Source organism: Lontra canadensis, unplaced genomic scaffold (genome assembly GCF_010015895.1).
Source record: "Lontra canadensis isolate GAN:19392208 unplaced genomic scaffold, GSC_riverotter_1.0 scaffold103, whole genome shotgun sequence".
Taxonomy (NCBI): domain Eukaryota; kingdom Metazoa; phylum Chordata; class Mammalia; order Carnivora; family Mustelidae; genus Lontra; species Lontra canadensis.
The window spans coordinates 966659-979161 of NW_022631097.1; the positions used below are offsets into that span (position 1 = coordinate 966659).

Below are 12503 nucleotides of genomic sequence, written 5' to 3' on the forward strand. Positions count from 1 at the left end.
TTGCAAGCTGAACTACTTTTTCATGAAATACTATTTTTACTTGAAAGAATGACAAACTGGCTATTGACATTTTCTTGAAAACAAATCAAGAAAAATTCACTTCAAGAAAAATGACAGTATTAGTTGCTGAGAAAATTTGAGCTTTCAAGTGAAACAGCGTCTTTGAAAACTATCCACTACTGTCAGATTGACAGCTTTCTTAAGTGTCAACATTTAAAATAAAGGGTCAACATTCATAAGTTCAGTGCATCAATATTTTCCAAATATATGCATTTTTTAATTGACTAAAGCACAATGTTACCAAACATATAAAGGTAAAAAATTCATTCACAGATCAATGACCCTTAATGTAATAAAGTATGAAAACCTCACTAGATGGTTTCAGATTCCACACTGTTAAGAAATTTTAAGAAACTGCCTCTCGTCAAGTTTTGGTGCTGTGTCAAAAAACCTCACAACTATCCATAATTATCTGGAACAGTGCTCTCCTCTACAACCAAATGTCTATGTGAGGCAGATTTTTGTTTTATACTTAAAACAAGATATAGCACAGATTCAATGTAGAAATATAAGTGAGAAGATACCATATACTTGCTGTCTTCTACAACATCAGACTTTAAAGAGATTTGCAGAAATGTAAAACAATGCCACTGTTCACTAAATTTTGAAAATAATTTCACTATAGTTTAGTGTACAGTTTCAACAGTAAAAAATGGGACATCACAGGAACACCCAGGTGGCTCAGCTGGTTAAGCATCTGCCTTTGGCTCAGGTCATGAACTCAAGGTCCTGGAATTGAGCCCCCATCAGGCTCCCTGCTCAGAGGGGGTCTGCTTCTCCCTCTGCCCCTCCCCGTCACGCATGCTCTTTCAGATGAATAAATCTTGGGGGGGGGGGGAAGAAAAGGAAACCATACAAATCCAAAAAAAAAAAAAAAAGTAGAGGAATGGGTATCTCAGACAGAAGTATTTTATAGACACAGAAACTTGTTTTTTAAAGATTTATTTTTTTCTTTAATTTTTTCTGAAGATTTTATTTATTTATTTGACAGAGAGAGAGAGAGAGAGAGCATGCACCAAGTAGGCAGAGCGGCAGGCAGAGGGAAAGAGGGAGAAGAAGCAGGCTCTCCACTGAGCAGGAAGCCTGATGAAGGGCTTGATCCAGGACTGTGGGATCATGATCTGAGCAGAAGGCAGCCACTTAACTGACTGAGCCACCCAGATGCCCCTACTTTTCTATTTTAGACAGAGAGAGAGAGAGAGAGCACGAGTGCGAGAGTACCTGTGTGAGCATGAGTGGGAGGGGCAGAGGGAGAGAGTATCCCAAGCAGACTCAGAGCTGATTATGGATTGAGTGAGTAGTGGGGCTCAATCTAATATACCTAAGATCATGACCTGAGCAGAAACCAAGAGTGGGACACCTAATCAACTGTGCCACCCAGGCGTCCCACAGAAACTTCTATTTCTAACATGACATATTAAAATTTAGATTAAGTAAACCAACAGAACACAAAACTGTATATAATATGCTCTGAATTTATTTTTTAAAACCACAGAGGCAAAAACTGTATTTAAGCAAAGAAACCAAAATTTTAACAGTAGTCCCTGCTAGTATTTTCTTATTTCTAACCATGTTTCTTACAAATGTTCGTAGTAATCAGATAGTATTCTCCTAACTACAGAAAAAGATTAATTTTAAAAAGGAAAGAAAAAAATTCTAGCATTCCATTAAGAATAAATGAGGTTCTGATATTTAGCTACTTTTTAGAATTTCCCAAAATTCTGGGGTGCCTGGGTTAAAGCCTCTGCCTTCGGCTCAGGTCATGATCCCAGGGTCCTGGGATCGAGCCCCCCATCAGGCTCTCCGCTCAGAAGGGAGCCTGCTTCCCCTCCTCTCCCTCTGTCTGCCTCTCTGCCTACTTGTGACCTCTGTCTGTCAAATAAATAAATAAAATCTAAAAAAAAACCCAACTATTAAAAAAAAATTTCCCAAAATTCTAAGTTGGTCAACAGTTTATAAAGCACTAGAACAGCCAAAACACAGTACCTAAATAAATTTTAAAACTCTCAAACCCCCACACTAAATCATTACAAAGCTACCAGAAAGATATGCTAATTTTTTAAACAGCTTTCATTTATATTTTAACAGAACAAGTTGGTCCATGTAAGTTGTTTTTTTTTTTTTTCTTTTCTTTTTTTAAAGATTTATTTATTTGACAGAGGGAGGGGGAGAGAAAGAGACACACACAGTAAGAAAGAGAGCGAACAAAAAAAGGGAGCATGGGAGAGGGAGAAGCAGGCTCCCCACTGAGCAGGAAGCCCAACTGGGACTTGATCCCAGGACCCCAGGACCCCACGACCCTGACCTGAGTCAAAGGCAGAAGGCAGGCACTTACTGACTGAGCCACCCAAGCACCCTGTCTAAGTTTTAAAAATACAGGGCTCTGACTTAAGGGCAAGTTGACCAACTTTTAAAATAAAGCAACTAATAAAATGCTTATTTAAAATAAAAAATCAGAGACAAAAAGTCAAAAAATAAACATGCAAAAATTGAAATTTCAAGTTATGTAATTACAAATTAAATAAAATTCAATTATTACATATTTCTCTATTTCTTCATTTCACTTTTTTATTCTATTATTTTTACATTAAAATAAAGATACTAGTTAGCAGGGTGGTGGCAGTGAAGTATGGAAGTTTTCAATTAAAACACTTCAGATGTATAACACATTGGGTAAAATAGACTTAATTTCTGAAAAATCAGGGACCAAGTAAACTGCAAGTTTATATATGTATTTTATTCTTAATATGCAAGTCAAGAGAAATAAAGTATTTCACATATAGAAGGTAAATAAAATCACTACTGCTTACCAGGACTATGATGAGTTGCATATTCTCCATTCTGAAATTCACCTCCTGCCACATTCATTCTACCAGGATTAAAAGGTCCTACTGCAGTCTTGGTCTGTGAAGTCAAAGATGGGGTGTATGTTTGTATATTAACACCAAAATTACTTGACTGAAGTCCTTTAGCGACATCTCCCAAGTTGGTATTTTATAGTGATGTTTTATATGTGTAATCATTAAGTTCGTATCTCGCCCAGCATTCACAGAGCTTATACCTGTTTCTAAGGTTGTAACATTAGTAATAGGAATTTCAGAGTCGATTCTGTAGTGATAACATTATTACCCATTCCTGCATTTACCTTACTTCTTGAAAGACTGGAAGTGGAGAAATCCAAATCTTTGGTTCTATTTTTAGTTCCAGGAAGTCCCCATTCAACAAAATTGGAAGAATTTTTCTTTTCCCCTCCACTTGTTTCTATGTCCTCTTCATCATCGATAACAATTGTCTCACTTACATTTCCCTTCTGAGAAGGCAAATCTCTTGAGGAAGGAAGAATTATGGAATAATTTCCTTGTAGCCTTTCATTTCTTGATGAACCAAATATAAAATTTCTTTGATCAGCTATTGCTGGAGTAGAAGTCGAAGGAGGCTGTATAGATTCAATAAATACGACATCATCATCATCATCTTCTACTGACGAATTTCTACATCTGTTAACTAAAGGACTAGCTGGGTTACCAAATGAATTTCTTATATCCACGAGACTAGCTGCCATGGCTTTATGCTCTAATAAAACAGGAGTCTGTTCATCCAAGTCTAATCCTCTCACTGAACATTTATCCATGCCAATGAACCTGTAGGAAACAGAGAATAGTTTAAAAAAAAAAAAAAAGTACTAGTATGATTACTGAGCTTTATCACAATGAAATAACACAAAGGAAATTTTAAATTCTCGTGACTTTTACCTAACTTTTAGGGAAAAAATTATTACTTACTTTTTTCTCTCCCACTAACCATTTAATGCTTACCTCAGAATTTAATGGAAATTAATCATCCAATTTGTGGTACTCCTTTAAAAATTTCCTCATAGTACTTATTTATTTACTTATTTATTTAACCTACTTATCCTTTACAATAAAAAAAAAAAAACCCACAAGTCTTTCTTTGAATTAGTAACAAAACAATCCTATCAAATACCAATAATCCTGGGTCCAAGCTATAATTACTATACTTTTATCTACTAAAATAACTATGATATAGTCTAATCCTTATTTCGCTAGTATCTTTTGTCACTGATTTTCAAATTCACTGCTTCCGACATAACTTTGATTAAATCTTTCTGAATCTTTCTTGTTTTTGTCCAGAAACTGCCAAACATTGTTATGGGTGTTTTATGTAAAATTCTGAAAACAGCCCCATAATGTAGGTATAATTTAATCCACTTAGCAAATCAGGAAAGAGGGGCGCCTGCGTGGCTCAGTGGGTTAAGGCCTCTGCCTTCGGCTCGGGTCATGATCCCAGGGTCCTGGACTTGAGCCTGGTATCAGACTCCCTGCTTGGTGGGAAGCCCGCTGCCCCATCTCTCTGTCTCTGCATGCCTCTCTGCCTATTTGTGATTTCTGCCTGTCAAATAAATTAATCTTAAAAAAAAAAAAAAAAAAAGGAGTAAGGATAAGAGTTATCATTAAAACAAAGATATAGGGGCGCCTGGGTGGCTCAGTCGTTAAGCGTCTGCCTTCGGCTTGGGTCATGATCCCAGAGTCCTGGGACTGAGCCCCATATTGGGCTCCCTGCTTGGCAGGAAGCCTGCTTTTCTCTCTCTTACTCCTCCTGCTTGTGTTACCTCTCTCACTGTGTCTCTCTGTCAAATAAATGAATAAAATCTTCAAAAATAAAATAAAATAAATTAAATAAATAAGAGACATAAATAAGACTGTTTTGGGGACGCCTGAGTGGCTCTGTAGGTTAAGCGGCTGACTTTGGCTTGGATAGTGATCTTAGGGTCCTGGGATTGGGCCCCCAGTCAGGCTCCACCCTTACTCTTACCCCACCCTTATCTCTCTCCCTTTGCCCCTCCCCCTGCACATGTTCTCTCTCTCTCAAATAAAAATCTTTGAATAAATACTGTTTTGCCCTTTTGTATTTACTTTTAGTGACATCAGTTGTTTTTATTTCCTGAAGGTTGAGATATTCATTTTTTTTTGTAAGATTTTATTTGCTTATTTGACAGAGATCACAAGTAGGCAGGGCGAGGCGGGGGGAGCAGGCTTCCTGCTGAGCAGGAAGCCCGATGCAAGGCTGGATCCCAAGACCCTGGGATCATGACCTGAGCCGAAGGCAGAGGCTTTAACCCACTGAGCCACCCAGGAGCCCCGATATATTTATCTTTTTAAAAAACTGTGGCAAAATAGGGGTACCTGGGTATCTCAGTCAGATAAGTGTTGCTTTTTTTTTTTTTTTTTAATATTTCACTCATCTGTTTAAGAGAGAGCACAGAGTGAAAAGTGAGAGAGAAAAGCAGACTCCCCGCTGAGCAGAGAGCCTGATGTGGGGCTCAATCCCAGGACCCTGAGATATGACCTGAGCTGAAGGCAGACGCTTAATCCACTTAGCCACCCAGGCACCCCAAGTGCTGACTCTTGATTACAGCTCAGGTCTTAACCTCATGGTCATGGGTTCAAGCCGCATACTGGGCTCCACAATGGGTGTGGAACCTACTTGAAAAAAAAATTTGTGGCATAATACATATAACATTAAACTTACCATTTTAACCATTTTTAAGTGTACATTCAGTGTCAGTTTCTAAAACTTTTAAAAGAAGGTTTATCTTTATTTGAGAGAAAGAGTGAGCATAAGCAAGGCGGGGAGGGCAGAAGGAGAGGGAGAAGCAGACTCCCCACTGAGCAGGACTTGATCCTAGGACCTGAGATCATGACCTAAGCCAAAGGCAGTTAACAGACGGAGTCACCCTGGCACCCTGAGATTATGTTTTTTAAAATTAGCAAGTTTCTGGCTAAATTCTTTTTTTTTTAAGATTTTATTTATTTATTTGACAGAGAGAGAGAGATCACAAGTAGGCAGAGAGGCAGGCAGAGGGGGAGGGGGAAGCAGGCTCCCTGCTGAGCAGAGAGCCTGATATAGGGCTTGATCCCAGGACCCTGAGACCATGACCCGAGCTGAAGGCAGAGGCTTAACCCACTGAGCCAGCCAGGTGCCCCTCTGGCTAAATACTTATTAGGTGAATAATTCATTAGCCATTCAATATTCAATTATGTTTACACATACAATTACATAGAATCTACATAGTAAAAAGAATCTGTTAGATTTTTAAAAAAAGATTTAGAGAGAGAAAAGGAGCACGCTCTGGCACACACATATGCATGCATTTGTGCCACTGAGGGGCAGAAAGGGGAGAGAGAATCTCAAGCAGACTCCCCACAGAGTGCTGAGCCCAACTGGCAGGGAGGGGGAGAGCTTGATCTCAAGATACTGAGATCATGACCTGAGCCCAAACCAAGAGTCAGATCAACTAACTGAGTCACCAAGGCACCCCAAGAACTTGTTGTTAAAAAAATTAGCTCAAATAGAAATGTTTAGATTATGGGGGCGCCTGGGTGGCTCAGTGGGTTAAGCCGCTGCCTTCGGCTCAGGTCATGATCTCAGGGTCCTGGGATCGAGTCCCGCATCGGGCTCTCTGCTCAGCAGGGATCCTGCTTCCCTTCCTCTCTCTCTGCCTGCCTCTCTGCCTACTTGTGATCTCTGTCTGTCAAATAAATAAATAAAATCTTAAAAAAAAAAAAAAAAGAAATGTTTAGATTATGACAAGATTAGCACATGATGAGAAAAGTAAACTAACTTACTTTATGAACCTTCAAAAATTAAAAACCAACAGGAAAGTACTTAGAAATATTTAATTATTGAGGTACCTGGCTAGCTCAGTTGCTAGAACATGTGACTTGACCTTGGTTTTTTGTTTTTTTTTAAAGATTTTATTTATTTGACAGAGAGAGAGAGAGATCACAAGTAAGCAGAGAGGCAGGCAGAGAGAGAAAGAGAGGGAAGCAGGCTCCCTGCTGAGCAGAGAGCCCGACGTGGGGCTCGATACCATGACCCTGAGATCATGACCTGAGCCGAAGGCAGAGGCTTTAACCCACTGAGCCACCCAGGCGACCCGATCTTGGAGTTTTGAGTCGGAGGCCCACGTTGGGCACAGATTAGTTAAAAACAAAATCTAAAAAAAAAAAAAAAATAAATAAAAAAAAATAAAATCACACCATAAAAAAATGATTGTTTTAAACGTTCATTTTTTGGCCACTTGTAACTGTAAGCTCTATAAAAAATAATCAAGAGGTAGGTTACAAAAACTGTTGTTAATCACTAATTAGTCCTAAAAACATGTCCTTTTGCATCTCTGCAGACTTACACTGTCACACAGGTCTTTCTTACTATAAAAATATTTATATATTTACATGAAAATAATCTCAGCTCAAAAGCCAACTTCATGTTTAGTTCCTGTTTAGTATCTGCCACAAGCATTCCCATTTAATCAGAAATAAAATTACTATCTAGAAATCAATAGCTTGAAGGGATTAAGTTGATAGAATGATCACATACAACTAACTTCATTTCCTTTTAACAGCCATAAACAAAGGTAAAGTTCCTACTCCCAAGGAAAGAAAGAACAAGAAAGAAGCAACAAAAAGAAACAAAGCAACAAAATTTTACAACCTTAATAGTGAATGGATGAGTAGTTAGATCTCAGCCTGACATAAACCAACTCTAAGAGTGAGTGGAAAAGCTGAGAGAAACATCCTGATTCATGCTGCAGAATTTTCAATAGGCTCAGAAACCAGTAGGTCCAGATATCCCTGAAACAGGGGAAGGGGGAGCTAAAATGAGTTTGTGAGATCCCAGATCCAGTCTTTCCCTCCAGGTTGAGGATGACAAGTTTTTTCCTACCCTGGCACAAGTTCTAGACTTTTATTCTTTGGATAGAACATAACATTTTTGTCTGGGGTTCACCAAGCATGGGTAAATGGTTCAATATCAATGCATGTGAAATGTCTCCTCCCACTTGATTCCCATACAGCTGGCAACCAGATCACAATCTTCTAGGCATGTACCTCTTCCCTGGAAAACTTTTTTCTCAGAAACACTCTTCTCTGTGGAATTAGGAACCAGCAAAAAAGAAAAGACCTGAAGATATTGACTTAAGAGATGACCCACCACTTGGTGAAAAAAAATCATCCTACAGAGCTCACAAATTGAAAGCCCCACACATTTTTCTAACCTGCTTTCTGTACTTCCAAATTCTTAATCACAAGTAGACCAATCAAAAATAAATATCTGATGAAAGCTTCTAATAACAATTACAAGGAAAGAAAAAAGGAAATAGAAGTAGATAATCCAACAGAGACAAAAATAAAATGAAAAACCACAAAATTATCAGTACTCTAGACGGGTGATAAGTAAAAAGATCATTAAAAATGCCTAGGTCAAGAGTAGCATGCTCTACCGACTGAGCCAGCCAGGCGCCCCAAGATAGTAGAAATGTGAACATGATTCTGGCTGGTACTAAAATCTAGGTTTTTTGTACTACATCATGCTGCAAATACCTCAGAATACTCTGAGAAAAATGGCTTTTCTAAGTGATAATAACTGAGTCAGTGACTTGTTGCCTTACCAATCTTAGTCCCCAGTAGTTGCCTTTCTCTGTGAATGCCCAGCATAGCTCTAGAACCATACCTACATCCCACCAGCTCACAAAACTTCACGGAATGTGAAATATCACCACTTCAAGGATCCTAAGTAAATTACCTAACTGAAACAATTTCCATTCCCAAAAGCTAGGCATAGCAATCTACATTGTGAGGCCACATGTCCTAGGTCTAACTAACTAAAATAGTGTACTGTGAAGAATAGAGTTAAGTGCAATGTCAAGTTTGGTAAGGAGCAACAAGGCCAAGGGGGAAGGCAGGAATACTACAATGTGAGTTATTCTAATTTCAAGTTTCTTTTCAATAACCAACTGTAAATTGTTGGATCAGCTTTAAAGGACAAAATAGGCAGGATCTAACACTGTACTGAATCTCAGGTAATAGATATAGTGATTTATTTTTCCAAATCTCACCATCTTCAGATTCCCAATAAAATTTTTATTCAGACTCCCAAAAAAATCATTATTCAGACAAGGATTGATGTTAAGAAGCCATTAACTGAATATCTGACAGAGAATTGGACATTTTATTGTACCAAAATGAAACATCACATAGATTACTTTCTGGTACAAGGAAAAGACGCATTAACTTCAGGCTGTCATTACCAATTCAGTGATCAATCTTAGAACCACATTACTGTAACTACTACATTATATATTTCCTGATGTACTTTTACTGGGAAGACTGTTAGGGTACTTAAATACAAATCCTCTTCAAGCACAAGATAAACACAAAAAATAATCTCTGTCAACCTTAATACAACATAAAATTCAGTACATTTTTCTTTAATCCAAGAGGAAAGAAAAAAAAAAGTTTTATCCATTGTGAAAGAACAAGAAGTTGAATTCAAAGTATTAAAAATGAAACGAACTTAAGTCGTGTTTTGGAGCTCTAGAAAATGCCAGTGGTTTTTATCAGCAAGCATTACCAGTGCTTTCCCAGGGATTACCCAGGTTTGGCTCTGAGGACAGGGTCCACCTAAGCAATTAGCTTTTTGCCTTCAAGATAGCAAAGATAAATCGCATAACTGCCGCACTAAGTGTATAAAGTAAAAAATCAGGGTGCCATTACTCACAAAGAGTATGTTTTCTTTTAATATCGGGCAACGTTTCACCAGGTAAGTCTGAAGGTGATTCCTGATCCTAGAACAACAGCAGAGAAGGATGAGAAATGATTTAGTTCCAGCCACTTTAGAAGCAGCACCAACTCCTAACTACCAGAGGGAGGAAGAGAGTAAGAAATCAAGGAGTATCCGTGCCTCCTCCACCCTCCCCCACCCCACAATGCTGGGGAGAGACGAGGTTTAAAAAAAAAAATAATAAAAACTATAAGGACCTCAACGACTAGACAAAGCTACATACCGTTCTTTAAATTACAAAACGGAAAGCGGAGGGCAGCAAGCTCGATCTAGAGAAGGGCCACGCGGGGTGGTTGGAAGGCAAATGTTACCTTGACGCCAAAAAGGGAACTATATTCCCTCCTAACTTTGCACACGCAGCGTCATTCCCGTCCCTCCCCGCACCAATTCAGAGATGAGGGAAAGCTCAAGTCTCCGCCGGGCTGCTATCTCTTACAATTGTCCCAAGCAGCTGCTATGACTCTGAGACTTCCCGGCTTGTCCGCCATTAGAAACTTGCCCGAATTAGACGCGAAGAGAAGACACGAAATGCCACGAAAGGGAAGAGCGACGGAGGGCGCCCGGTGGGGGAAGACGCAGCACCCGCGACCGGAAATCCCGGGACCTCCTGTGGGAGCGCAGCCCGGAGAGCGGGAGAACGAACTGAAGCGCCCCTCCCCCCACTTTCCACCACCGCCGCCGCCGCGACCTCCCCCCCGCTCCGGCAAGAAAGAAAGGAAAAATAGCCCGCGACCTCCCACAGCCCCGACCCGGGCAGCCCCCAACCCCCGAGAGACCCCCGCCTCTGGCGTCCGCCTCACCCAGCCCTCCCGGCCTCGCCCTCACTCTCGCAGCCCTTCGGGCCGCACGCGAAGACGCCTGAGACATGAGCGGAGCCCGGAGCAGCCCCCGAGGCCCCGACACAACCCCAGGTCGGTGGCAGGCTCCGGAGGTTGCCCTCACCCATCTCCGCCTCCCCATCCCGAGGCTGCGCTGCTCCCGGCCACCCCCACTATCATCGGACCTGAACTGGAAAGACAGCGGGGATAAGCCTCACCCGGTTCTGGCTGCGGCTCCGCGGAACGAACCTCCCCTCCCGCGGCCCGCCCGCCCCTTCGGCAACACGCACAACTCCGCTTTGTCCAGTCCGGGGTTTAGCGCTGGTGAGGAGGAAGGCGGAGGCGGCGGCGGAGGCGGCGGCGGAGGCGGCGGCGGCGGCGGCGGCGGCGGCGGAGGCGGCGGCGGCGGCGGAGGCGGCGGCGGAGGCGGCGGCGGAGGCGGCGGCGGAGGCGGCGGCGGCGGAGGCGGCGGCGGCGCAGCCGAGCCCGGGAAAACCCCGCCCCCCGCGCCCTCATTGGTTGGCTGGAAGGGCGGTCCGGGGAGCCTCGGGGACGTCCATTGCTACGTCTGCCTTCTTTCAGGAAATCCCCCTCGAGGGGGTGGTCCGGAGGTCCGTCCATCAGGGACAGACCACACCCCCCGGCGTTGCCGTTGATCTACCCCTTCCGCCCGCGCTCGGCCCTCGGCCGCGTCCCCTCCCCTCCTTACCCCCGCCTCCCAGACCGCCCCCACCCCCAGGTCCGTCAGGGTCAGGCAGCCCGAGTTTGGCTGCCAGCTGCGCCGTCTCCGGCTCGGTACCTGGGGACTCAGGGTGCTCTCCAGGGCCCCGCACAGCCCGAGGGACGGAGGCCGTGGCCGCCTGCCCTAGCTCGGGCCTGGGCGCCCAGGCCCCTGGAGCCGCTCCCAACGACCCTGCCCGAGGAGCGATGCGGCCTCGATGTCCCCAACGCCCTCCCTGTCCAGTGCCTGAAGCCCCCCGTGAGGGGCGAGCCCGGCAAGGGGCTGGAGCGAGGCAAAGTGGGAGGTCGAGGAAGCGCGTGAAGTGAGTTCCCGAATGTGCTGAGGGGAGTGGGAACACTTCCACCCTCGCCTCACCCCCGTGGGGAATTGTCCCCCCACCTCCCGTCATGGCTGCAGGAGGAAACGACGTCCTCCATTTTGTCGGGACTGCTGTGGGAACTTGGGACCAATTCAAAACCAAACCCCGTGGGACTGGGAAACTTGGCCCCGCGAAGCCCCAACTGGGCTCCGCCATTCGGCCGAGGGGATAGCCCTTGATTCCAGCGTCTGCGCCTGAGGGGCCCCTGGGGGACGGGTGCCACGGTGGAGAGACCCAGACGCCGCTCCCCGCCTCCATCAACCAAGATGGAGGAAGCTGCTGGTTCCCCTGGAGCTGGGCTCCCGCCTGTTGGAGGGGCTGGAGCCTCCCCTCCGTGTGTCCTTCGGCGCTGCCGTCGTCCTCCCCCGCAGCCTCTTTCGGTTGCCCTCCCCCAGCCTCTACCCAGCCTCTCCACTGCCTTCCACCACCTCCTGGTCCTCAACGGTTGATGGAGACTCCACTCCACAGTAAAGCTCAATCGCTTCGCCCAACCAGGGCCCGCCCGATTGCGGGGAGCGAGCGAAGGTGCGGAGTGTTGCGACGCGCCCCGGGGCGGGCGTGCCGGGGAAAGCCACATCGATGGTGGGGCTTCTCTTTTGTTCGTCGTCTACGCCTACGTCTTTGGCGCACGTCATGGTGCTGTGCAATTTCCAAGATTCCATGTAAAGATGAAAGTGAGGCCTCTCTCGTCTCACCCTAGCGGTTGTTAGTGGCATTACACTTGATGGTGTTGGGGAAAGAAATGGATGGATAAATGAGACTTCTCAATATCATGGTTATCTAACACCACTGCCTATTAATAAATAGACGTGTGAGGTTACAACTTAAAGTTTTACACGATGATGATGAACATGAGGTTTTTAATTAATTAATCTACTCAGTA

The 12503-nt window shown here is 43.9% G+C and overlaps 1 protein-coding gene across 10 annotated transcripts in view; it reads right to left on the reverse strand.

Moving 5' to 3' along the window:
* Positions 1–10790, reverse strand: part of ZMYM5 (zinc finger MYM-type containing 5) — a 69994-nt gene extending 59204 nt beyond the window's left edge. For 4 of the 10 annotated variants that reach the window (XM_032838300.1, XM_032838301.1, XM_032838294.1 and 1 more), the window contains exons 1-4: positions 10503–10591; positions 9640–9706; positions 3206–3701; positions 2871–2964 (exon numbers count right to left, since the gene is read on the reverse strand). In XM_032838300.1, the coding sequence (XP_032694191.1) occupies positions 2871–2964; positions 3206–3691 (580 nt within the window). In that variant the 5' untranslated portion in view covers positions 3692–3701; positions 9640–9706; positions 10503–10591. Of the gene's footprint in view, positions 1–2863; positions 2965–3205; positions 3702–9639; positions 9780–10138; positions 10341–10502; positions 10592–10705 lie in introns of those variants that run through there. The other 6 variants (XM_032838296.1, XM_032838297.1, XM_032838298.1 and 3 more) reach the window with 6 other exon arrangements.
* Between the last annotated feature and the right edge of the window lie 1713 nt (positions 10791–12503).